The sequence below is a fragment of the Elephas maximus genome, chromosome 2 (genome assembly GCF_024166365.1).
Source record: "Elephas maximus indicus isolate mEleMax1 chromosome 2, mEleMax1 primary haplotype, whole genome shotgun sequence".
NCBI lineage: Eukaryota > Metazoa > Chordata > Mammalia > Proboscidea > Elephantidae > Elephas > Elephas maximus.
The window spans coordinates 13,873,372-13,899,001 of NC_064820.1; the positions used below are offsets into that span (position 1 = coordinate 13,873,372).

The window sequence follows — 25,630 nt, forward strand, 5'->3', positions numbered from 1 at the left end:
CATACATCTCAAGCACTGAGACCTAGATGCACTCTGACAAAGGCAATTGCAACAATGAGCAATGCATCATAATATTACTATGCTGACATCTCACCAGGTAAGGGCAAAACAGCCAGGACAATAGCTAGGACACTGTACACATTTCACAAAGACTCTTCTACTGCTCACTAGGTTTCAGAGCAATGTCGTTTACTCATTCCAGTTTTAGAGAGCAAAGCCATATGAAATTATGAAAATGGTTACAATTATAGGACAATTCTTAATTACTTTGTAATGGAACCAAAATTTACATATAACTCACTCTTCATTATCTGCATTAACGTTACTGTGCATTGAGGTAGAAAATTCAAATTTACCAAAGATTTCAGAAGCATTTATAATTTGGGGCTTTAAGTTATATGTATATTTGGCTTTCCATGATGTCTCGTTTGGGCTCTTGGTAAAATCAGGATGCAGTCCTGAGGGACTGGAGGATGTCAGCTGGAGCAAGGCTATAGGAGCATTTCTGTGGGCAGGAGAAAGGGCAAGGAAGAGGCTGGGCATTGGAATTCCATCTAGGAAAATCCAATGTTATCTTCAGTGCAATGGACTGATTCAGAAGAAACTTGAAATATGAGGAACAGTGAATCCTAAGGTCTTTCTTAGTATTAGGAAGTAGAAACCATGCTCTGGTCTATATGCCTCTAGGACACCAGCTGAGTGGTCACAGTGACTTCTTTGACCATGCTGATCAAAGAACATCCTCAAAGTGGATGTGCACAATGTTCTGGCTATTGCCAAGTGTATACAGTGATTTGGAAACCCTGGTGGCTTAGTGGTTAAGTGCTATGGCTGCTAACCGAAGGGTCAGCAGTTTGAATCCACCAGGCGCTCCTTGGAAACTCTATGGGGCAGTTCTACTCTGTCCTGTAGGGTCGCTATAAGTCAGAATCGACTCGACGGCACTGGGTACTGGGTTTTATGGACTGATTTGACTATTGTCCTGTTTTGTCATTACCTAGTAAGATGTCAATGTAGTAATATTATGATGCATTGCTCATCTTTTTCACAAAGAACATCCTAGGGTCTGCTCAGAACAACTCACCCATCTGGGCCAAGAAGAGGAGATGCAACCATTTTCTACCACAAATGAAACTCAAGACAGTCTTCTGCCCTTGGTCTGATTAAGAGCTGTGGTGAGGCAATGGTCCAGTGCTTGGCTGCTAACCAGAAGGCCAGTAGTTCAAATCCACCAGCAGCTCTAAGGGAGAAAAAACCTGGCAATCTGCTCCTTTAAAGTTTACAGCCTAGAAAACTCTACGGGGCAATTCTACTCTGGCCTATAGGGTAACTATGTGTTGGAATCAACTCTATGGCACACAACAACAACAAAACAGTCTCAGCTGAAGGAGTCCGTGGACGGTGCAAATGGTTAAGTGCTCAATTACTAGCTGAAATGTTGGTGGTTTGAATCCATCCAGAGGTGCCTGGGAAGACAGGCCTGGTGATCTGCTTCTGAAAGGTCACTGCCTTGAAAATCCCATGGAGCAGTTCTACTCTGTAACTCACGGGGTCACCATGAGTTGTAATTGACTCAACATCAAATGACAACAGCAACAGTCCCAACTGGACAGAGGGGAGAAATTCTAAGGGAACCACAGAGTTGAGGGATACAGAACCCACCACTAATCTTAAGAAGACACCTGAAACAAAGGATGTCGACTGTAATACCAATGTTTCAATGTGTTTTTCAAACACATGGATTGATTACAGACCTCACAGAAATCTGTGAAATAAACTGTACTTGTATCCTTTGCATTATTCCTACAAGTGTAAACAAAGGTACTGACGTGTCGAGTGGTCAGCAAGGGCCCTATAGTTGGTGTATTAGTCTCTTAGGTCTTCTGTAACAAAGTACTACATACTGGGTGGCTTGAAACAACAGGTATTTATTGTCTCACAATTCTGGAGCCCACAAGTTCAAAATCAAGGTGTCCATAGGGCCATGCTCTCTCTCTTTAGGGTCTAGGGGAAGATGTTTCTTTTCCTCTTCCTAACTTCTGGTGGTCCCTGGCAATCTTTGGCACTCCTTGGCTTATAGATACACTGCTCCAATCTCTGCCTCTGCCTTCACAGGACTTTCTCCTCTCTCTGTCTCTTCTCCTCTTTTAATAAGCACACCAGTCATATTGGATTAGGGTCCACCCTACTCTAGTGTAATTACATCTTCAAAGATCCTATTTCCAAACAAGGTCACACTGGCAGATATTGGTGGTTAGGACTCAAACATGTATTTTTGTGAGACACAATTTAACCCATAACACTTGTTGAACGTGAAAATGAAACTCAGATCTGTGTCTTTGATCTCCAAGTACAGGAGTTGTTGTTATTGTTTAACATCAGTGCAATATTTAGATAACTAATATATATCAGCATTTTAAGGTTGAAAAATTCTTCCTAATAAAAGCCAACTTGTATACAGGTACATTTGTAGGAGAAGTTCATTCCTCAGTTCATGGTGCCTCCAGTGAACTCGTGCTACCGTTCCACTTGTTGGCTAAGGGGAGTTTGCTGTTTACCGTTGCTGCGGAAAGCAGACTTACCCCAGAGAAGTAAAGGTCAAAATGTGAATTTTCTGCATTAAAAACACAAGATGACTTATAGGTCATATCAGCATGTAACTACAATAAACAGTAAGTGCCTCCTGATCACATTAACTAGACAGAGTTTTCACGATCATGTGCACTTGCTCTGTAAGTAAAGGTCTAAAGAGACTTTATCTGGAATTGCTAAGTCTTGCCTGCTCTAGCTGAACATCTGTCCTCAAACACAGTAAGCCTTAGTTAAGCTACTTTGCTATAACACAGAAAAGGCCAGAGGCCTACAATATGACATTACCAAGCCTTTATTTAAGTCACAATCATAACTATGTAGTGGCTAGGTGTGTGTCAGAAAAAATCCAGGATCAGAACTCGGAAGTTCTGGGCTGTAGTCCACCTCTGTATTCACTTAACTATAGGTGATGACGATGACAGCAATGCCAGATAGAGCTTATTGAGTGCTTATTAAATTCCAGGGATTGTTCTGAGCAGTTTATAGATATTAGCCCATTGACTCATCACGACATCTATGAAGAAGGCACCATAATCCCCATTTTACATGTGAGGCTCCTACCACCTGAGACAACACAGTAGCAGTGGAGCAGGGATTCAAACACAGCCAATCTGGCTTCAGAGGACATATTCTTTACTGTACTTCATTATTCTGTTTGCATAAAATTTAATCTCTATCAATTTGAAAAGCAAAGATGTCACCTTGAAGACTAAGGTGAACCTGACCCAAGCCATGGTGTTTTCAATCTCCTCATATGCATGAGAAAGCTGGAGTATGAATAAGGAAGACTGAAGAAGAATTGACACCTTTTAATTGTGGTGTTGGTGAAGAACATTGAGTGGACTGCCAGAAGAACAAACACATCTGTCCTGGAAGAAGTACAACCTGAATGCTCCTTAGAAGTAAGAATGGTGAGACTATGTCTCACATACTTTGGACATATTATCAGGAGGGATCAGTCCCTGAAGAAGGATGTCATGCTTGGTAGAGTAGTAGGTCAGCGAAAAAGAGGAAAATCCTCAATGAGATGGATTGACACGGTAGCTGCAACAATGGACTCAAGTATAACAAAGATAGTGAAGATGGCACAGGACCAGGAAGTGTTTTTTTTTTTTTTTTAATTTTTTATTGGGCTTTAAGTGAAAGTTTACAAATCAGGTCAGTCTGTCATACGAAAATTCACATACACCTTGCTATACACTCCTAATTGCTCTCCCCCTAAGGAGACAGCACAGTTCTTCCCTCCACTCTCTCTCCTCATGTCCATTTGGGTAGCTTCTGCCCCCCTCTGCCCCCTTGTCTCCCTTCCAGACAGGAGATGCCAACATAGTCTCATGTGTCTACTTGACCCAAGAAGCTCATTCTTCACTGGTATCATTTTCCATCCCATATTCCAGTTCAATCCCTGTCTGAAGAGTTGGCTTTGGGAATGATTCCTGTCTTGGGCTAACAGAAAGTCTGGGGACCATGGCCTCTGTGGTCCTTCTAGTCCCAGTCTGACCATTAAGTCTGGTCTTTTTATGAGAATATGGGGTCTGCATCCCACTGCTCTCTTGTTCCCTCAAGAGTTCTCTGTTGTGTTCCCTCAGGGCAGTCATCAGTTGTGGCCGGGCACCATCTAGTTCTTCTGGTCTCAGGCTGATGTAGTCTCTGGTTTATGTGGTCCTTTCTGTCTCTTAGGCACATAATTACCTTATGTCTTTGGTGTTCTTCATTATTCCTTGCTCCAGGTGGGTTGAAACCAATTGATACATCTTAGATGGCCACTTGCTAGCATTTAAGATCCCAGATGCCAGGCAGTGTTTTGCTCTGTTGTACATTTTTTTTTTTTTTTTACATAGGGTGCTATGAGTCAGAATCGACTCAGTGGCACCTAACAACAATAACAACATACATTTGAGAGCACTTTTTTTTTTTAATGAGATAATAGATATGAAAGTGGAAACATACACTGTTTCATGTTATATGAATGCTAGTTATTATTATCATCATCATCTAACTATCTAATTGCATAGCCACATGGCCTGATAATAATAAAACTTTGATTGGGGTCTGCTGTCCTGAAAGATTCTTTACAGTACTGTCCCAGGTATCACTTAAGATTTCTTTTTCAATATTCTGTGAGCTTTCAGTGTAGGAGTGAGGACTCCAAGTCACAGATCATTAAAATGACTTGCTTGAAACAAAATAATAATCGTAACAATAATAATATAAAAACTCAAGTCTGAGCCAAAAGATAAGAAATTACAATCTTCTGACATTTAAAGAAGGTTCTTTCTGTTCCCGCAGCCTTAAATTCCTTTCTCTGTCCACCTCAGGACTCACTCTCAAACTTAAAGTGCTGGTTAAATGTCACCTCCTCCATGCTGCCTGCCTGATATCTGATTCCCCAGGCAAAATTAACCCTACCCACACCATGCTACTTTAACACTCTGAATACCAGACTTTGAAAATATTTATTCAATTGAAGAATTTCCACAGTATTACCCAGCAACAGGTTCTCTGGAAGGAAAACAAACTGATGAAAGCAGAGATTCAGGACATTTAATCTGGCAGCAGCAGGAGGCTGGGCTGAGATGTAGGAATGTCTTTGTATTTAGCTACTATCCACTTGGCTCTGTTTAATAGCAACCCTGTGGATAAAGGAGCAAAACACTGACCAGTCCTGTTCCATCTTCGTGATCGTTGGTATGTTAGAGTCCATTGTTACGGCTATTGTGTCACTCCATCTCACGGAGGTTTCACTCATTTTTGCTGACCCTTTACTTTATCAAACACGATGTCTTTTTCTAGAGATTGGTCTTTCCCAGTGGCAGTCCAAAGTAAATAAGCTGAAGTCTCGCCGTCCTTGCTTCTAAGGGGCATTTAGGTCTTACTACTTTTAAGACTGATGTTCGTTTTTCTGGTAGTCCACAGTATGTTCAATATTCCTCACCAACACAATTCAAATGTACTGATTCTTCCTCTGTCTTCCTCTTTCATTGTCCAGATTTTGCAGGCATATAAGATGACTGAAAAAACCCTCGCTTGGGTCAAGCACAATGTAGCCATTAACGTGACATCTTTGTTTTTGAGACCTTTAAACGGGTCTTTGCAGCAGATTTGCCCAATGCAATACATGTGTCATTTGATTTCTTGACTGTTGCTTCCAAGCAACATTGACTGTTGATCCAAGTAGAACGAAATCATGGACAGCTTCAAGTTCTTTACCATTTATCAAGATGTTTATTAGGCCAGTTGTGAGCAGTTTAGTTTTCTTTACCTTCAAGTGCAATCCATATTGAAGGCTGTGGGCCTTTGATCCAACTGTATGCTAAACAAATAAACTGAGAAGCTGTACTATATGAAGAAGAACGCGGCATCAGGATTGGAGGAAGACTCATTAATAACTTGCAATACACAGATGACGAGAATGACTAGAGACCAGGAATTTCCTGCAAGACCAGATGAAACCTACAGTAACTGAAGAAATCTTCACCGGAGTAGTGGCAGCATTAGGGATGCACAGAAAGGAATATATTTAAGAGAGATTTTAAAAGGAAAATTCATCAGGACTTGATGGCTAAGTGGACAGGAAGTGAAGGAGAACCAAAATGACTCAATGATCTCCAACTGATCACCAGTAAGACAATGCTGTGGCAGTGCTGGTAGTGGGTGCTTAGGTGTTTCCTACAGAGCAGAGTTTAAGTTTCTTGCAAGCAAACTAAGCAGATGGTATGGCACAGTTATAACCAGGTGTATACTTTCTGTTTCCACAAACTTTAAGGTGATTTATTGGAATTGTTAATTCTGGTCTGCTTTAGTAGAAATCTGTCCCAGAACACAATAAACATTAAATAAAGGAGGACTGAAAAGCAGAGACTCTCATTGTGTGGCATTCACAAGGGGAAGGACTGGCAGGACACACGTGTTGGAGGCTTGATGTTCTGGAGAGGATGGGCTTGATTATTAACTCATAGAATTTGAGAAGGTGGGAACTGATGTAGTTAAAATGGAGTCTGAGTTTGGTTTTTATACTGGTTCTAATGGAACCTGAGCTGTCCCCGGGTGGTGCAAACAGTTAAGTGCTCAGCTGCTAACCAAACAGTTGGCATTTCAAGTCCACCCAGAGGTACCTTGGAAAAAAGGTCTGGAGATTTACTTCCAAAAAATAAGCCAGTGAAACTCTATGGAGCAGAGTTCTATTCTGACACACATGGGATCACCATGGGTTGGAGTCAACTTGAGGGCAAATGGCAACAGAACCTAATGATCTTTCTAGGTCTTAAATAATTTTCTAAGGTGATATTTTGATGATATGTAAATGAAATATTAGGGCAGAGACACAGATTTTTCGCCAAAGTCATCAGTAGAAGAAGCTGAAGCCATGAGAATAAGATAAGGTCTCTAAAGGATCCCAGACGGATAGACTGTATAAATTTAATACCAAAGGAGTGTTTACTATTAAAAAAAAAAATTAACAAGGACACAGTTAAAGGAAGCAGCTAATAAAACTGGGCAATGTCTTTAATAGATGCTCAATGAATGTTTTATGAGGTTGTCAATTCAGGATAATCAAAGAAATACTAAACACACAAATTGAAATAGACAAGTTCAGGTTCAGATCCTTAACAAGTGGCAGTTTTGTTTAAATTTAGTCAGAAAGTATAGAGACTTTTTTTTTAATTTACTCCTATGCCAAGCTGATTCTTTCAAAATGACTTAAGCACTTATCTAAGCCTTTATACAGGCCACGAAAAATAACACTAACAAGATTCACACTCATCCGTAACGGACAGAAAATTGGCATTTGTTTCCACTTACTTGCTACCCAATTTTCATGGAAGGTTAGAGTTACCTGACATTAAGTCCTATTTTATTTTAAATGAGAGTAAATTCTTAGAGTAACATCAAATAAACAGAAAAGAGAAAAAAAATTTTAACAGAAAATACTAAGTTAAGAATAAATAAAATGAAGGATGGAAATTATATACAAAAGGGATATTACATATTACAAAAAAAAATGTGAAAAGTTATCCAGGTAAATAATAGGTTTTTTTTTTTTAAATAAAAACTATAAAGTTATAATATGAAATTCTAACTTTAAACAAAAAAGATTCAAGTATTTGTAAATTATTGAGCTGATTTAAATCAAGCTTAAGGCACTTTAGTCATCTCTACCTATAACTTATCTCCATAAAATAACGATATTGACTCTCTTTTGCCTGAATTATATTACTGATAAATTCCATTTATAGAGGTAGTTTCTCCTTTATGGGCTCTGAAAGAGCTTGCCAATTTACAAACTTACTTGGAATATGGAGTCCCTGAGTGGTACAAGTGGTGAAGTGCTCTACTAACAGAAGGTACAGAGGTGCCTTGGAAGAAAGGCCTGGCAACCTATGAAGCTCCGTCATACTCTGAAACACACGGGGTCACCACGAGTAGGAAACAATTCACCAGAAAATGTTTTGGGTGCTGCAAACTTTTAAAGTGCTTGGCTGCAAACCGAAAGGTTGTAGGGTTAAGTCTACCTGGAGGCCCTTTGGAAAAATGGCCTGGTGATGACTTTCAAAAAATCAGTCACTGAAAACCCTGTGGAGCACAGCTCTACTCTGAAACAGGGGGAGTCGTCATGAGTTGGAATCAACTGGAAGGCAAATGGTAATCAGTAGTGACCACAAACTCTTTTCTGATCTTCATTAGCAACATGTCAAGCTCATTTGAAGGAGTTTCACTGAGAATTTCCCTGGAAATGCCTCCATCATTCCAAAATGTACACAATAATGAAAACTCAGCATGATGGCATTAGTAGCCCTCAAGATGACTTATTATTTCAGCAGAGGGCTTTTGGCTTCTACTTTTTCTCAAACTTATGCCAGTCTGATCCAGTCCTCACTTTTACTGGGTTTCATTTGATTCTCACTATTTGTATTTTGGGCATTTAGGGTGCCTTCATAATTTCAAAATCCAATTAAGTTTTCATTGGAAATTTCTACCAGGCTCTAAACTTTGGGCTTGATCCCAGGAGACCCTGAAAACATAGGTGGAACTCCTTGTTTTAATGAGAAAATTGCATTCTTTTCTCTTGTTTTGAGAATGGATAAAGTGCTCTTTGTATTTTTTGTCTTTGCCTACGCCTTCGGATCTTAGGTTTGCCTCTGAGAAGGTTTGCCTCTTTGGAGAAGGTTCAACATGCTTCTTAAACATCTACACGCTAAAGCTAAATCTGAGAAAAAGAAGCTGAACTTTTCAGCTGAAAAACAGGTTGAATACTCTCTGGAAGGGAAGATAATTACAGCTTCCTAGAGGATATTATTACTTTTTTTCCAATATGCCACCTGCGTGCTTTCTTTGGGCTTTTGCTCACACCTTCCATATCTGCTGCTGCTAACTTCCCACTGGCCTCATTACACCAAGGCTAGTGGGGAAAAAGAATGTGAGTGAATTCTGAAAGGAAACCAAATGGACACGTTACCTTAGACAACTTCAGACCTGGACATCATGATGAACTTGACTTCTTTCTACTTCAAAAATTTAGACCAAAGGGCATATGATAAAGTGATTCCACAGGGAATGGACAACCCAAGGATAGGCTCTTCTCCTTGAATGGATGCATTTCTAGGAAAAGATGTGGGGTCACCAGAGACCAGGTGACCATCTCCAGGCTCTGGTGCAGTGAGGGGAGCTCTAACACTTGAATCGGGGTCTTCTGACCCCAAGAGCAGGCTGTCCTACCTTCTACCCCTACCTGGTGGTTCTTTATCTTGTCTTTGTCTAGTTGATCTGAGAACTTGGTTTCCATCTTAATAGAAAACAAATCGAAACAAATTCTTCTTTCCCTGAGAGTGGTTTGCATGTTTCCAGCACCTGATTAATATACAATCATTTAGATTATTGAAATTTTATGAAAAACCCATACTTTCTGCTTAGACTACTCCTGTACCCTTTGGTGCCATATTTATGAAGAACTATGAAAATACTTCACAAGGATGCCTCTCACCTTTCTTTATTATTATCATTTCATAAGAAACATATGGAATTACATTTCATACCATTTTCATAAACTGACCTCTCAAAGATTCCCTTGCCACCCAGAAATGAGTCTACTCACAGTGATTAAATGAAAATGATAGACTGTATCAAAAGTCAATAACATATTCATCTCCGTCAGACTATATCAAACTACATCTGATTACTCTATTTGGATTCCACCTGCTCAGAATGGCAACTTACATGATTGATGCCTGATCTTCTGAATACATTCTGATTAAAAAAGTCAGAAGACCATAACATGCCTTTTTTTTTACAATACTCAGAATATATTAGGTCCTAAGATTTTCTTCCTCAGATGTATATGTTTCACCAGAGATGGTTAATTTCAATATTATTATTATATATTTAAATACTTAAAAATAGTTCTTTCTGTAGCAGAAATTCCACCATATTGTAGAAACTTCCAGCAGAAAGTTCTAAATCTGAGAAAAAGAAGCTGAACTTTTTAGCTGAAAAGCAAGTTGAAATACTCTCTGGAAGGGAAGATAATTACAGCTTCCTGGAGGACGCATACTTCCAGTATGCTATGCGTTGGAATCTACTTAGGATTGGAAGAAAAGAGTTTTAGTTTTAACAGAGATGTGTTAGAACCCTATCCACCAGGGTATAGGACCCCTTAATACTGTTTTGGGTTTTTTTGGGGGGGGCTTTTTTATACTGTACATTGAAGCCCTGGTGGCACAGTGGTTAAGAGCTACGACTGCTAACCAAAAGGTCAGCAGTTTGAATCCACCAGGCACTTCTTGGAAACCCTATGGGACAGTTCTCTTCTGTCCTATAAGGTCACTATCAGTCAGAATTGACTTCACAGCAATGAGTTTGTTTTTTGGTTTTTTTATACTGTAGGCTGGAGTACTGGTAGTGCAGTGGTTGAAGCACTTGGCTGCTAACGTAAAGGTCAGTGGTTTGAACCCACCAGGTGTTCCTCGGGAGAAAGATGTGGCTGTCTGCTTCCATAAAGATTACAGCCTTGGGACCCCTATGAGGTTCGCTGTGAACTGGAATCGACCCGACGGTAGTGAGTTTATACTGTATGTTGAAGTACCCAGGGAGGAGCAACAGAAGCCTTTATTACTCTTAGGCCTGATGGGCAGAGAGAAAAACTTATCTTATCCAAGTCTAGTGAGAGCTGGAGACACCTGGAGGGGGCAGAGAATAAATGCCCCAACCTCTCTCCTCCCACCCTCTGTTCTCCTTCCTGTGCCTCCACGTGGCCAAACCCAATGGGAAGCCAAAGGGCAAGGGGCCCTGTGATGCAGCCTGTGAGGTGCAAAGGGCAGAGAATGAAGGTGGGAAGCAAAGACAGCATCATCACCCCAACATTCTACGAAATAGAACCATATTCTGTATTTTACATTCTTGATATATAAGCTGAACAGAGAGATATGGAGTGGCTCCATGACACGTCATGTATGGCTAGGGGAAGCCCATCAGATTCTGCTAGTTCCTTGGTTTTCTGTGATTATTTAATCAGTGGGTTCATTAGCTAGAACAGACATGAAAGAGCTAATGCCAAATGGGAGCTGGTGCCCTGCCCTTGAGAGCCAGTCTCTTGGAACTAACTCAAAAGGGACTAGTGTAGCACTAAACACCTTCTAAAACAAAAACTCTGTTGCCATGCCTTTGTAAATAGTCCCTTAATTCAATTCACTTCCATTAAACACTTTTGAATAGAATCTATTTCCCTCCTGAACTCTAACAAATATTAATACACAGAGCAACTGAAATTTTAATTTTATAATTCCCAGCCATTTAAAATTAACAATAATTGATATCCAAAATAATAGTTATAGACTCAATATTTACTAAAATTGAACTCAATTACTTTATCCTCATAGTGACTTTGAAAAAGTCATGAGCAACCACTTCTTAAAAAATACCAATATTCCCTATCCCACTGTGGCCCAGAATCCTTTGGAATAAAACTTGTTGGAGGTGCTTTCCTTGCCTGTTTTTTTTGTTTGTGTTGTTCTGTTTCATTTTCCTTTCTTTAAACCAGGAAGAAAAGCAGGGAGCTTACAAAAAGAATACTCACCGAAAAGCTGAGGGGTTTTCTAAAAGGTAATTCAGTACATAATATAAACAGCTAATATTTCTGGTTAAACACAACAAGGGTTGTAAGGATAGTGCAGGATGGGGCAGTGTTTCATTCTGTTGAACATACAAGGTCACGATCAGTTGAGACTGACTTGACAGCACCTAACAACAACCATCTTTCTGATAAATAAAAATTTAGCAGTTACCAAATAGACTCTGAAAACCTGATTAGAGTTTTTATTTACCTATTAAAGATACATCTTTTGTAGGTAAATTGAAAACAAAAATGAAAACCACTAAAAGTATTGTTCATTTTCTGGTGTGTGCCAGAAATTCTCAATTAAGAAACTTCAGTATTAGTTGACTTACAGTAAAAAAAAAAAAATTTATTGTGTGTGTGTGTGTTGGAGGCGCCCTGGTGGTACAGTGGTTAAGCACTCAGTGGCTGATAGATCAGCAGTTCAAACCCACCAGGTGCTCTGCGGGAGAAAGATGTGGCAATCTGCTTCCGTAAAGATTACAGTCTTGGAAATTCTAAGGGGCAGTTCTGCTTTGTCCAATAGGCTCACTATGAGTTGAAATCAAATTGATGACAATGGATTTTTTTTTCATACGTATACCTGTTGTTGTTGTTAGTAGCCATTGAGCCAATTCTGACCCATGATGATCCCATGTGTGCAGAGCAGAACTGCTCCATAGTGTTTCCAAGGATGTGACCTGTCAGAAGCAGATTGTCAGGTCTTGCTTAGAGGAGCCTCTTGTTGTTAGGTGCCCATCGAGTCTGTTCCGACTCAGCAACTCTGTGTACAACAGAACGAAACACTACCTAGTCCTGCACCATCCTCATGATCATTGTTATGCTTGAGCCCATTGTTTCTGCTACAGTTTCAATCCACCTCATTGAGGGTCCTCCTCTTCTTTGCTGACCCTCTACTTTACTAAGCATGATGTCTTTCTCCAGTGGTTGGTCCCTCCTGACAACATGTCCAAAGTTTGTGAGACCATCTCTCACCATTCTCGCTTCTAAGGAGCACTCTGGCTGTACCTCCTCCAAGACAGATTTGTCTGTTCTTTCGGCAGTCCATGGGTATATTCGATATTCTTTGCCAACACCATAATTCAAAAGCATCAATTCTTCCATGGTCTTCCTTATTCAATGTCCAGCTTTCCTATGCAGATAGGGTATTGAAAACACCACGGCTTGGGTCAGGCGCACCTTAGTCTTCAAGGCGGTATCTTTGCTTTTCAACACTCTAAAGAGATCTGTCGCAGCAGATTTGCCCGATGCAATGCATCATTTGATCTCTTGACTGCTGCTTCCATCGGTGTTGATTGTGGATCCAAGTAAAATGAAATCCTTGACAACTTCAATTTTTCCTCCATTTGTCATGATGTTGCTCACTGGTCCAAGAGGAGCCTCTGGGTGGGTTCAAACTGCCAAGCTTTTGGCTAATAGTCAAGGACTTAACCCTTTGTGACACCCTGGGATATATACATAGATACACATATATGTATATGCATTTATAATTTCTGGATTATATTTTTCTTATTTTAAAACTCCAATTTATTGTTATGAGAATTCTGTAATCTTACATTTGGGATATATTCATATACACTTAAATATAACCAAATATAAAAACAACATGCAGCCTTCCCTTACGTAAGAAACTGTCTACTCTCTCTATATTGATCGGCATCTATTCAGCACATCCAACCCTGGGCTGGTTCCTCCTGTTTTATTCTGGGATCTTCTTTCTTGCATCTGTAACTTAATTAGCGAGCCCTTCATTTTCACCTCATGCACTTGTAAGTATTGAGTCTCCTCAAGTTCTTTTTTTCCTTCTTCCTCGTCTTTCACTACCTCCAACCTCACCAGCGGCCACCATCTCTCTATTACCTCTATCAACATTAACAAGCTCCATTGTGTCTTTTCCTTTCCTTCTGCCCACTTATAGACTCATATGCCATGTTTCTGTCTTTGCAGCTTACTTATCTCATATAATAGTTCATTGTGAAAATCCACCCTAAACAGCTAGTATGTTGTTGTTGTTGCATGCTGTTGAGTGAGTTCCGACTCACAGCAACCCTACAGGGCAGAGCAGAACTGTCCCATAGAGAAAACGGCTGGTAGAGACTTAATTCTTTCTAAGGATCCCATCATTTTCCGTGTTCTTCTATGATTCCCCTACTGATTCACAGTCACCCCTCCCACCACCTTTTTTTTTGGACAGGATATACTGACCTGCAGAAAGCAATCTATGGCTGAGGGTCTGTGTGCATAATGAAAAATACATGCAAATGTAAATATAAATATATTCATTTTTAATGACTGATGCTTTTATTTCCATGGAATAGATTCCCAAAATCAACGTGTCAAAGATGGATATATCTGCATTTTGGTAAAAGTTGACAGATGACTGTACAATAAGATTATAACAATTTATTCTTCGACCACCAATGCAGGAAGATAGCTTTTTCCATTCACCCCTGCCAGCAGATATTATTGGAAAAAAAATTTATTAATCTTATAGGTATAAACTTAGAAATCTTATTGCTATCTTAATTTTCATTTATTACTAGAGGGATTTAGTATCTTCTATGTTTTGTATCTTCATTTGCTTGGAAATTTTTTTTTTTCTATTGAGACATTTATCTTACGATTATAAATTAGGTAATGTTTCCTTCTATTTCAATCTGTGTTCCTTTTATTTTACTCTTTGCTTTCTATCTCTCATTTCTCTCTCCTCTCACTCTCTATGTTTTGATCATTCTTTCCCCTCCCTCTTTTAATTTAGGAGTTCTGTCATTTATATTTATTGAAGGTTATCCCCCCTTCTAAGCTCATAATCAAATACTCGTTTCTCTATTATTACCTCAACAAGTTGATCTCCACACCACCTCTCTCATTCTCACAAGACGCCCTATTCCATGTCTCCTTTCCTTACCCTTTAAGAAATAAATGCATGTATTTCAAGTATTAATTAAATCTAATTCTAATTGCAATTACTCCTACTAGAAAAACATACTTATTGACTCTTAAGGAGGTGACCATTCTACATTTTAAAATGTAAAATGTAGAGAGGAAGGATACCTTAATCATGAAGGGCCATACAGGGGTTTAAATAAACTTGGATAGTCATGACTATGCTATCCTAAGGGGAGTGGTATTATAAAGATCATAGAGAAAATGAGCTAATATGGAAATTAAATGGGTTTCAAGATCAGTATGCTATCTTACTCTTCTATCTTCCTTTTCTATTGCAGACCTCAACGGGTATTCAAGGATTTTATTTTTTTAAATTAAGGTATAAAATGCTTCACTGATTTTTGATGTAGAAATTACCAAGGTAATATCTGTTTTAATGATTTAATTTTTAGCCTTTTGTGGGGTTTTATTAAAATAGGCAAAGAGAATTTTATGATTTATTCAAAACAGGCTTATTTCAACTAGTACATTTTATTTCTAAGCTTCAACCACTCTCACTGAAAAATCTATAATTAAGTGGAGATAAAGAAGCCCTTGGTTATCCTATTGGACCAACACAGCAGTACAGGATGGTTAGGTATATAAATGGAAGGAGTAATTGCACAGAAAATATTTAGTACTTTCTGTATTACATCATTATTTTAACTTTTGTTATACAATTGCTATATTGTTTAAAAGATACGTCTAATGGTCTATACAAGCAAACTGACGATAGCTAATTTTACAGTCCATATAGTGATTAAACAGATACATATTGAATACATACAACGTACTAGTGTAGGTGTGGAAAAGGATACCAGGTATGTTAGAAATAGTTCATGACCTAAGAGAATTTATAATCTTATGTGAGTTGGGATGAGGTAAGGCAGGAAGTGGGTAGAAGGAGTGAAGTAAAATGGATAAAAGAAGCATAAAGATAATTTAAAATCCTAACTAGATATTGCACGTGGTATGAATTAATATTCCTATATTCTAACAACTTCAAGAGTAACGGTACTTGACTTACTTTCACTGGTTGCATAACCCTGTGGGTCAAGTATTCCTGATTCCTGCAGTGATCTAATACAGGAGTCCACCAGCTCAAGACCTGTTGTAAGTTCATCTTCGATGTCTTTTTGACCATCTGAAATAAAATATTTTACAACGATGAACGAACACACCATAATCAAAGTCAGTATTACAGCTTTAGGTTCTCACCTGATAATCAATAGCATCGTAAACAGAGATATCAACACCATGAAGTTCCCATTATGTGTTGTAATCGTTGGCCAACTAGCATTAAAGTCAAGGCTGGCCAAATACGTACCCAAGAAAAAAAACAAAAACCAAAAAAAAATCAAAGCAACTTAACTCCCATGAAATCATGAACTCTCATAACAACTTCATTTACATTTTATTTCCATGATGTTGTCATATTCACTTTGATAAATCTCTTTCTAAAGCTCAGAAGAGAATTAAATCAATAGAGACACATGTAGAAGGGTTCATCAAGAAGGTGTACTCTACCTTGTGATTGCCAATGAAACTGCTCTTCTGCTGAACTGTAAAAAAGAGAGAATACATAGGTGTAATGCATTGATTAGATAAGAAATAACCCTAGACTACAAGACACAAAGGCACATTAGGGTAGTCATGGTGACTCCTGGTATTTCCTTTTATGTCTTACGGACAAAAGGAATCCCATTTTGATACATTCTTAATTTTAATCCATTTGATGTATATTCTTTTGACTCAGAGATGCTAACATTTGCAAATGGTCATTGTCCAAATAATAATCGGACCAGAAGCTCATCTTTTACAAGACCCAACCTATTGTACTTATTCCTAACAATAACTTCTACATACATGCAGGCTTACCCAATTTTAGTTATTTTATAACACAAAAGTCTGAATAGCATCATGTAGACTTTATAAGTAAGCTAATAAATAATGTTCCACTTTTTCATTATAAACCAAGATAAAATAAATCTGTGTATTCTTCTAGACATTTCATACGAATGGTTCCTTTGAGTTGGTTACTACAGCTTAAATTGAGTCTTTTAAAAATTATAACACTTTACTATCATTTGAATATACATTTCTGAAACTCTCACTTATAAAATGATCCAGGTAGAAAGGGTTATTCATATACATGACATGCCAAAGACATTGTGCAGAGTGGATCTATACGGGTGACACGAATTTTTTTTTGAATGATGTATTAAACATTAAATATATAAATTAATTTAAAATTTCTAAATAGGAGCAAGTCTTTTCTTGTATACGCAAATACCTCCTTCATGGTGTTTCTTTATATGTCAGTGATTGGTGAGAAATCTCACTACCAGTTACTGACAGGCAGTTATTTGAGAATGACTCTCTACGCTTATTTCACCAGATCTTTTTTTTTTGATCTAGCAGCTTCTATGAATAGCTCATCAGTTTCACAACAGTTAAGTGGATTTTAGACCTTTAATCTGTACTTTATACATGGCTTCTGAATACATTTATGGGGGAAAAAAGGCAATTCTGGTACAAATCAGCATTCAGAAAAGCTGTGATTGATGTCAATGAATTCAAGAGTAATCCCTTAAGAGACAGGTGACTGTTATGGGGTATCTTGCTCCTGAGCCCTTTCACTTTAGCAAACTGGGAAGAGGTTTTGCCATGAGCAGATTCTAGGAAGAATACATGAAGTAACTTTATGGATTCAGTCCAATGTGATACTATACCGTACTAACATCTAACTACAAAGTTTAACATTTATCATAAAACACAATCCTAAAATCATTACTTTACAAATTGCAGGGCAGGGATGATGTGGCATTCAATATAAGACTGGCCCCTCTTAAAACTCAAGAATTACCCTAATAAATCAGAAGAAGCATAGTCACCCTTGATACACTGATATTCTAAGAAGGCTGTTAATCGTTATTTTTCAAAGATATGAATATCAAAATATCAGTGCTTAAAGAACTATTCTATCGGTCATTTGCAGAAGCTGGACTAGAATGCAGGCAAGCTGATTCTGAGTATTTCCAATTGCTTGCTTGCATCAGGGTTGCTTGTAGCATTTCATAAATACACGTATTCTAGGCCACACCATGTATCTACAAAATCACAAAGCCCAGGGGCTAACACGGGAATCTGCATTGTGCACCAAGCACTCCTGATGGCCCTCACGTGTAGCTAACACTGAAAAGCACTGGGTACTATTTTCGTTAACGATCCATATAAATTTATAGCTGATCCACAACTTTATCTTTCTATATTTTAAGGCTGGACAAACTCTCAAGGTGGAATAATTTTGTAAGCACTTATATGACATCCATGTATTGAGACAAAGAAACTACGTTCACCTTTTTCTGAAATGATATGAAAGTTCCCATGTTACATCCTCCAGGACTTCCTACTGCCTCTCAGTCATTAGATTCATTTTATTGTTGGTGGTAGTTGCCGCAGGGTTGATTCCAATGCATGGCAACCCATGTGTGCAGAGTAGTACTGCTCCACAGTGTTCTCAAGGCTGTGAGCTTTTGGAAGCAGATTGCCAGGGCTGTCTTCCAAAGCACCTCCGGGTGGGTTTGAAACACTAATTTTTCAGTTAGTAGCCACGCTCTTAACTATTTGCGCCACCCAGGGAACCAATTCCTTCTACTAGTATAGCAAAAACAAACAAACAAAAAAACAGTTGCTGTTGTGTCGATTCCGAATCATGGCAACCCCATGTGTTTCAGAGTAGAACAGCACATAGGATGTTCAATGGCTGCGATCTGTAGATCTCCAGGCCTTTTTTCCAAGGTGCCTCTGGGTGGATTCAAACTAACAATCTTTCGGTTAGTAGCTGAGCACTCAACCATTTGCAGCAGCCAAATTTCTTTTGATGGATTACTAACAGGCTTAGTAATATTAAATAAGTTGACCACACAGGTCACAAGGGAGTCAGTAGTGATTTAAACCCGTATGTCCAACTCCAAAGCTCAAATTCCTAACTCACAATCAAAAGACAAGGCAGGAGGAGAAGGAATCTCCCTTAAGCTACCATTCACCTCAAGCAGTAACAGTTAATGGAAGCTATTCTCAAGACTCATCAAAATCCAGCTCTCTTCTCCTTTCAGGGCCACTGAAGACCACACTGAGCAGCCCCTTGCACATAGATGGGGTTATGAAAGACTGTGACCAGAGCCACTTCCTGCCCTAAGCACGGGACAAGCATGAGACCTGCTAGCTGTTTATTCTCCTTAAGCCCTGTGTTGAGATGTGTCCCTGAGTCACTCTGTGGAGCAAAGATGTCTGCCAACTGGTAGAGGACATGGAACTTGAGTAAACTATAGACCATAGCTGGGTTAACACTTTTTGGTTGGGGTTCTTTTTTTCTATAGAATACATGTCACACCAACTAATACAGAAATATATCATCATTTGAGCTCATAGGACATTTTCCACTTCCCTATCTTCTGTTCCAAAAGTCTAGAGATGGAAGAAAATGTCCTGGGTGATGCCAGCACAAATGAGGTGGCAGAGTTATTTTGCTCCTCCTTTGGCACTTGTCTGCTTATCTACAATAATGGATATATTTTGTGTAGGACTATCTATACATTGCATTATTCCATAATATTTTCTTGCTCATGTCTTTCAAAAGTGTTTGAATTTTATGATGCAACAGAAATAAGATGAAACACTGTTTATTACAATTGGAAAAATACCATTGACGCTGAATATAAAATGATCCTATTGAGGCAGAGACATCTTCCTTTTGGGCCGACAAAGAGTATTAATCACTTCAATGGTTTCCATGAGTCTTTTAGAGCAGTTAAAATGCATTAAAAGTATGATCGCAGAGAACAGAAGTCCCAAGAGAAATCTGGGTTGGATTTTATTTCCATCAAGTGCACATTCACTCGCTCTGTTAGGGAACTCTCTGCAATTGCATATTTTACACACTTGATTCCTCCTCTTAAAACTTGCTCTAAGATGGATGTTTTAAAATAGCAAACAGACTATTCCTTGGCAATAAACACGGACTATGCCTGTTTCTCACATATCAGGGTTCTAGGAATTAAAAAACCCAGTGTTCTAGGAATTACCCATGGTAAATGTTGACCCAATTATCTAATTCAATATTACAGAAAAGTCATTTTTGAAGCTATTCTAACTTAAATGTATTTTCCATTTCTGGACATAAGCGTTGCTTTTACTGCAGAAATGCTATTTCTTGAGATAGAAATCATCTCTAGAGAATTCAATTTACTATTATTTGCACCAACCACTAAGGCCAAAGATGAAGAAATTGATGATTTTTACCAACTTCTGCAGTCTGAAATTGATTGAACATGTAATCAGGATGCATTGATAATTACTGGTGATTGGAATGAGAAAGTTGGAAACAAAGAAGAAGGATCAGTAGTTGGAAAATATGGCCTTGGTGACAGAAAAAATGCAGGGCAACATATGATAGGATTTTGCAAGACCCACGACTTCTTCATTTCAATACCTTTTTTTCAAGAACATAAATGGCAACTATACACAAGGACCTTGCCAGATGGAATACACAGGAATCAAATCGATTACATCTGTGGAAAGAGATGATGGAAAAGCTCAATATCATTAGTAAGAACACAGCCAGGGGCCAACTGTGAAACAGACCATCAATTACTCATATGCAACTTAAAGGTGAAGCTGGAGAAAATTAGAACAAGTCCATGACAGACAAAGTACAGCCTTGAACATATCCCATCTGAATTTAGAGACTATCTTGAGAATAGTTTTGATGTGTCGAACAGTAATGATTGAAGACCAGAAGAGCTGTGGAATGACATAAAGGAGATCATACATGAAGAAGGCAAGAGATCATTAAAAAAGACAAGACAGAAGGACCAAAATGGATGTCAGAACAGACTCTGAAACTTGCTCTTGAACATCAAGTAGCTAAAGCAAACAAAAGAAATGATGAAGTAAAAGAGCTGAACATAAGATTTCATAGGGCGGCTCCAGAAGACAAAGTATTATAATGACATGTGCAAAGACCTGAATTAAAAAAACCAAAAGGGGAGAACATGCTTGGCATTCTCAAACTGAAACAACCGAAGGAAAAATTCAAGCCTTGAGTTGCAATACTGAAGGATTCTACGGGGAAAATATTAAATGATGCAGGAAGCATCAAAAGAAGATGGAAAGAATACACAGAGTCGCTGTACCAAAAAGAATTGGTCACTGCTCATTCATTTCAGGAGATAGCATATGATCAGGAACCAACGGTACTCAAGGAAGAGATGGAAGCAGCACTGAAGGCACTGGCGAAAAACAAGGCTCCAGGAACTGACAAACACCAATGGAGATGTTTCAACAAATGGAAGTGCTCACTGGCCTACGCCAAGAAATTAGGAAGACAGCTACCTGGACAACTGACTGGAAGAGAGTTGTATTTATGCCTATTCCAAAAAAAGGTGATCAAACTGAATGCAGAAATTATCGAACAATATCATTAATATCACAGCCAAGTAAAATTTTGCTGAAGATCATTCAAAAGAGGCTGCAGGAGTACATCAACAGGGAACGGCCAGAAATTCAGGATGGATTCATAAGAGAACATGGAACCATGGATATCTTAGCTGATGTCAGATGAATCCTGGCTGAAAGCAGAGAATACCAGAAGGATGTTTACCTGTGTTTTATTGACTGCAAAGACATTTGACTGTGTGAATGGCAATAAATTATGGATAACATTGCGAAGAATGCGAATTCCAGAACACTTAGATGTGCTCATGAGGAACCTGTACATAGATCAAGAGGCAGTAGTTAGAACAAAACAAGGGTTTTATCCTTTCACTGTATCTATTCAATCTGTATGCTGAGCAAATAATCCAAGAAATTGGACTATAAGATGAAGAATGTGACAGCAGGATTGGTGGGAGACTAACAACCTGCGTTATGCAGAGGACACAACCTTGCTTGCTGAAAGTGAAGAGGACTTGAAGCACTTACTGATGAAAATCAAAATCCACAGCCTTTAGAAGGAATTACGCCTCAATATAAAGAAAACAAAAATCCTCACAATTGGACCAATAAGCAACATTACCATAAATGGAGAAAAGACTGACGTTGTCAAGATTGCATTTTACTTGGATCCACAATCAGCATCCATGGAAGCAGCAGTCAAGAAATCAAACAAAGGAATGCATTGGGCAAAGCTGCTGCAAAAGGCCTCTCTAAATGCTGAAAAGCAAAGATAACACCTTGAAGACTAAGGTGCGCCTGACTGAAGCCATAGTGTTTTCAACTGCCTCATATACATATGGAAACTGATCAATCAATGAGGAAGACCCATGAAGAATTGACACCTCTGAATTAAGGTGTTGGTAAAGAATACTGAATATACTCTGCACTGCCAAAAGAAAGAACAAACCTGCCTTGGAAAAAGAACAACTAAAATGCTCCTTAGAATGTGAGTCAGATACATACATACCATCAGAGTACTTCTTAAAAACAAAATATAGAGTAAAAAATGTAAGCTGCATATATGTCATGCAGAAACAAAACCATGTAAATTTTTTTTTGTTGTTGTTCTTAGGTGCCGTTAAGTTGGTTCTGACCCATAGCGACCCTATGCACAACAGAACGAAACACTGCCCGGTCCTGAGCCATCACTACAATCATAGTTATGCTTGAGCTCATTGTTGCAGCCACTGTGTCAATCCACCTCGTTGAGGGTCTTCCTCTTTTCCACTGACCCTGTACTCTGCCAAGCATGATATCCTTCTCCAGGGACTGATCCCTCCTAACAACATGTCCAAAGTATGTAAGACCCAGTCTCTCCATCCTTGCTTCTAAGGAGCATTCTGGTTGTACTTCTCCTAAGACAAATTTGTTCATTCTTTTGGCAGTTCATGGGATATTTGATATTCTTCACCAACACTGCAATTCAAAGGCATCAATTCTTCTTTGGTCTTCCTTATTCATTGTCCAGCTTTCACATGCATATGATGCAATTGAAAATACCATGGCTTAGGTCAGGCACACCTTAGTCTTCAAGGTGACATCTTTGCTCTTCAACACCTTAAAGAGGTCCTTTGCCACAGAGTTACCCAATGCAATGCATCTTTTGATTTCTTGACTGCTGCTTCCATGACTGTTGATTGTGGATCCAAGTAAAATGAAATTCTTGATAATTTCAATCTTTTCTCCATTTATCATGATGTTGCTCATTGGTCCACTTGTGAAGTTTTTTGCTGTCTTTATGTTGAGGTGCAATCCATACTGATGGTCTTTGATCTTAATCAGAAAGTGCTTCGAGTCCTCTTCACTTTCACAGGCAAGGTTGTGTCATCTGCATAACACAAGTTGTTAATGAGTCTTTCTCCAATCCTGATGCCCTGTTCTTCTTCATATAGTCCAACTTCTCAGATTATCTGCTCAGCATACAGATTGAATAAGTATGGTGAAAGAATACAGCCCTGACGCACACCTTTCTGACTTTAAACCAATCAGTATCCCTTTGTTCTGTCTGAACAACTGCCTCTTGATCTATATACAGTTTTCTCATGAGCACAATTAAGTGTTCTGGAATTCCCATTTTTCGCAATGTTACCCATATTTTGTTATGATCCACACAGTTGAATGCCTTTGCATAGTCAATAAAACAAAGGTAAACATCCTTCCAGTAATCTTTGCTTTCAGCCAGGATCCATCTGACATCAGCAGTGATATCCCTGGTTCCATGTCCTCTTCTGAAACCGGCCTGAGTTTCCGGCAGTTCCCTGTTGATATACTGCTGCAGCCGTTTTTGAATGATCTTCAGCAGAATTTTGCTTGCGTGTGATATTAATGATATTGTTCTATAATTTCTACATTCGGCTGGATCGCCTTTCTTGGCAATAGGCATAAATATGGATCTCTTATAGTCAGTTGGCCAGGAAGCTGTCTTACGTATCTCTTAGCATAGACGAGTGAGCACCTCCAGCGCTGCACCTGTTTGCTGAAACATCTCAATTGATACTCCATCAATTCCTGGAGCCTTGTTTTTTGCCAATCCCTTCAGAGCAGATTGGACTTCTTCCTTCAGTACCATTGGTTCCTGATCATATGCCACCTCCTGAAATGGCTGAACATCGACTAATTCTATTTGGTATAATGACTCTGTGTATTCCTTCCATCTTCTTTTGATGCTTCCTGTGTCATTTAATATTTTCCCCATAGAATCCTTTACTATTGCAACTTGAGAGTTTAATTTTTCCTTCAGTTCTTTCAGCTTGAGAAATGTCGAGTATGTTCTTCCCTTTTGGCTTCCCATCTCCAGCTCTTTGCACATGTCATTATAACACTTGACTTTGTCTTCTCGAGCCACCCTTTGAAATCTTCTGTTCAGTTCTTCTACTTCATCAATTCTTCCTTTTGCTTTACATGTTCGATGTATGAGGGCAAGTTTCAGAGTCTCCTCTGACATCCATCTTGGTCTTTTCTTTCTTTCCTGTGTTTCCAGTGACCTCTTGCTTTCTTCATGGATGATGTCCTTGATGTCATTCCACAACTTGTCCGGTCTTCGGTCACCAATGTGCAATGCATCAAATCTGTTCTTCAGATGGTCTCGAAATTCAGATGGGATATGTTCAAGGTCATATTTTGGCTCTCGTGGACTTGCTCTGATTTTCTTCAGTTTCAGCTTGAACTTGCATTTGAGCAATTGATGGTCTGTTCCACAGTCGGCCCCTGGCCTTGTTCTGACTGATGATATTGAGCTTTTCCATCATCTCTTTCCACAGATGTAGTCAATTTGATTTCTGTGCATTCCGTCTGGTGAGGTCCATGTGTATAGTTGCTGTTTATGTTGGTGAAAGAAGGTATTTGCAATGAAGAAGTCATTGGTCTTGCAAAATTCTATCATTCGATCTCTGGCATTGTTTCTATCACCAAGGCCATATTTTTCAACTACTGATCCTTCTTCGTTTCCAACTTTTGCATTCCAATCGCCAGTAATTATCAATGCATCTTGATTGCATGTTCGATCAATTTCAGACTGCAGCAGCTGATAAAAATCTTCTATTTCTTCACCTTTGGCCCTAGTGGTTGGTGCGTAAATTTGAATAATAATCATATTAACTGGTCTTCCTTGTAGGCATATGGATATTATCCTATCACTGAGAGCGTTATACTTCAGGATAGACCTTGAAACGTTCTTTTTGATGATGAATGCAACACCATTCCTCTTCAAGTTGTCATTCCCAGTATCGTAGGCTATATGATTGTCCGATTCAAAATGGCCAATACCAGTCCATTTCAGTTTACTAATGCCTACTATATCGATATTATGCGTTCCATTCCATTTTTGATGATTTCCAATTTTCCTAGATTCATACTTTGTACATTCCAGGTTCTGATTATTAATGGATGTTTGCAGCTGTTTCTTCTCATTTTGAGTCATGCCACATCAGCAAATGAAGGTCCCGAAAGCTTTACTCCAAATGGCAACCACATTATAAAATAAAGTATAATAGTATCTCTGCCAATAGGCATTCCATAAACTGGAATGTAGTAAGTTGCAATTCTGATTAGCATGGATACTGTTGACCAATTGGAGAGTATATAAAATTGTAAAGTACCCTCCAAACCATCACAAATGGAAAGTTTGCACAGTTCGTGTGTTCCGTGTATACCACTGTATTATACATCGTAACATTAATCATTCTTCTTTGGGGTTCATTACAATCTGCAATTAGTTGATTCATACGAATACTTCATTCCCTGGTCCTGTAAATGAATAGAAAGCTCACTGCATCTTGCAGCTTGATCATTCATGGATGATTTCCTAGGTGGGAGAAGGGTAGTCGTATATTTGCTGATAGAACTGGCACCTATATAAAAGTCTGATGGTCCAGCTTTCAGTCTGTTGCATTAATGTCTTCTCTTAGAATTGGCCCTGTTAAGTTAGCTCTTCAACCTTGAGGCCATCTTTGAACAACCGCAGAGGATAGGCTTATCTTTCCCTTGGATTCTCGTGATTGTGTT

At 38.8% G+C, this 25,630-nt stretch overlaps 1 protein-coding gene across 2 annotated transcripts in view; it reads right to left on the minus strand.

Annotated features, from left to right (window-relative positions):
• Window positions 1–25,630, minus strand: part of CTNND2 (catenin delta 2) — a 1,201,869-nt gene that overhangs the window by 582,242 nt on the left and 593,997 nt on the right. For both annotated transcript variants that reach the window (XM_049861022.1, XM_049861014.1), the window contains exons 4-5: window positions 16,157–16,191; window positions 15,657–15,773 (exon numbers count right to left, since the gene is read on the minus strand). In XM_049861022.1, coding sequence (XP_049716979.1) covers window positions 15,657–15,773; window positions 16,157–16,191 — 152 coding nt within the window. The remainder of the gene's footprint in view (window positions 1–15,656; window positions 15,774–16,156; window positions 16,192–25,630) is intronic.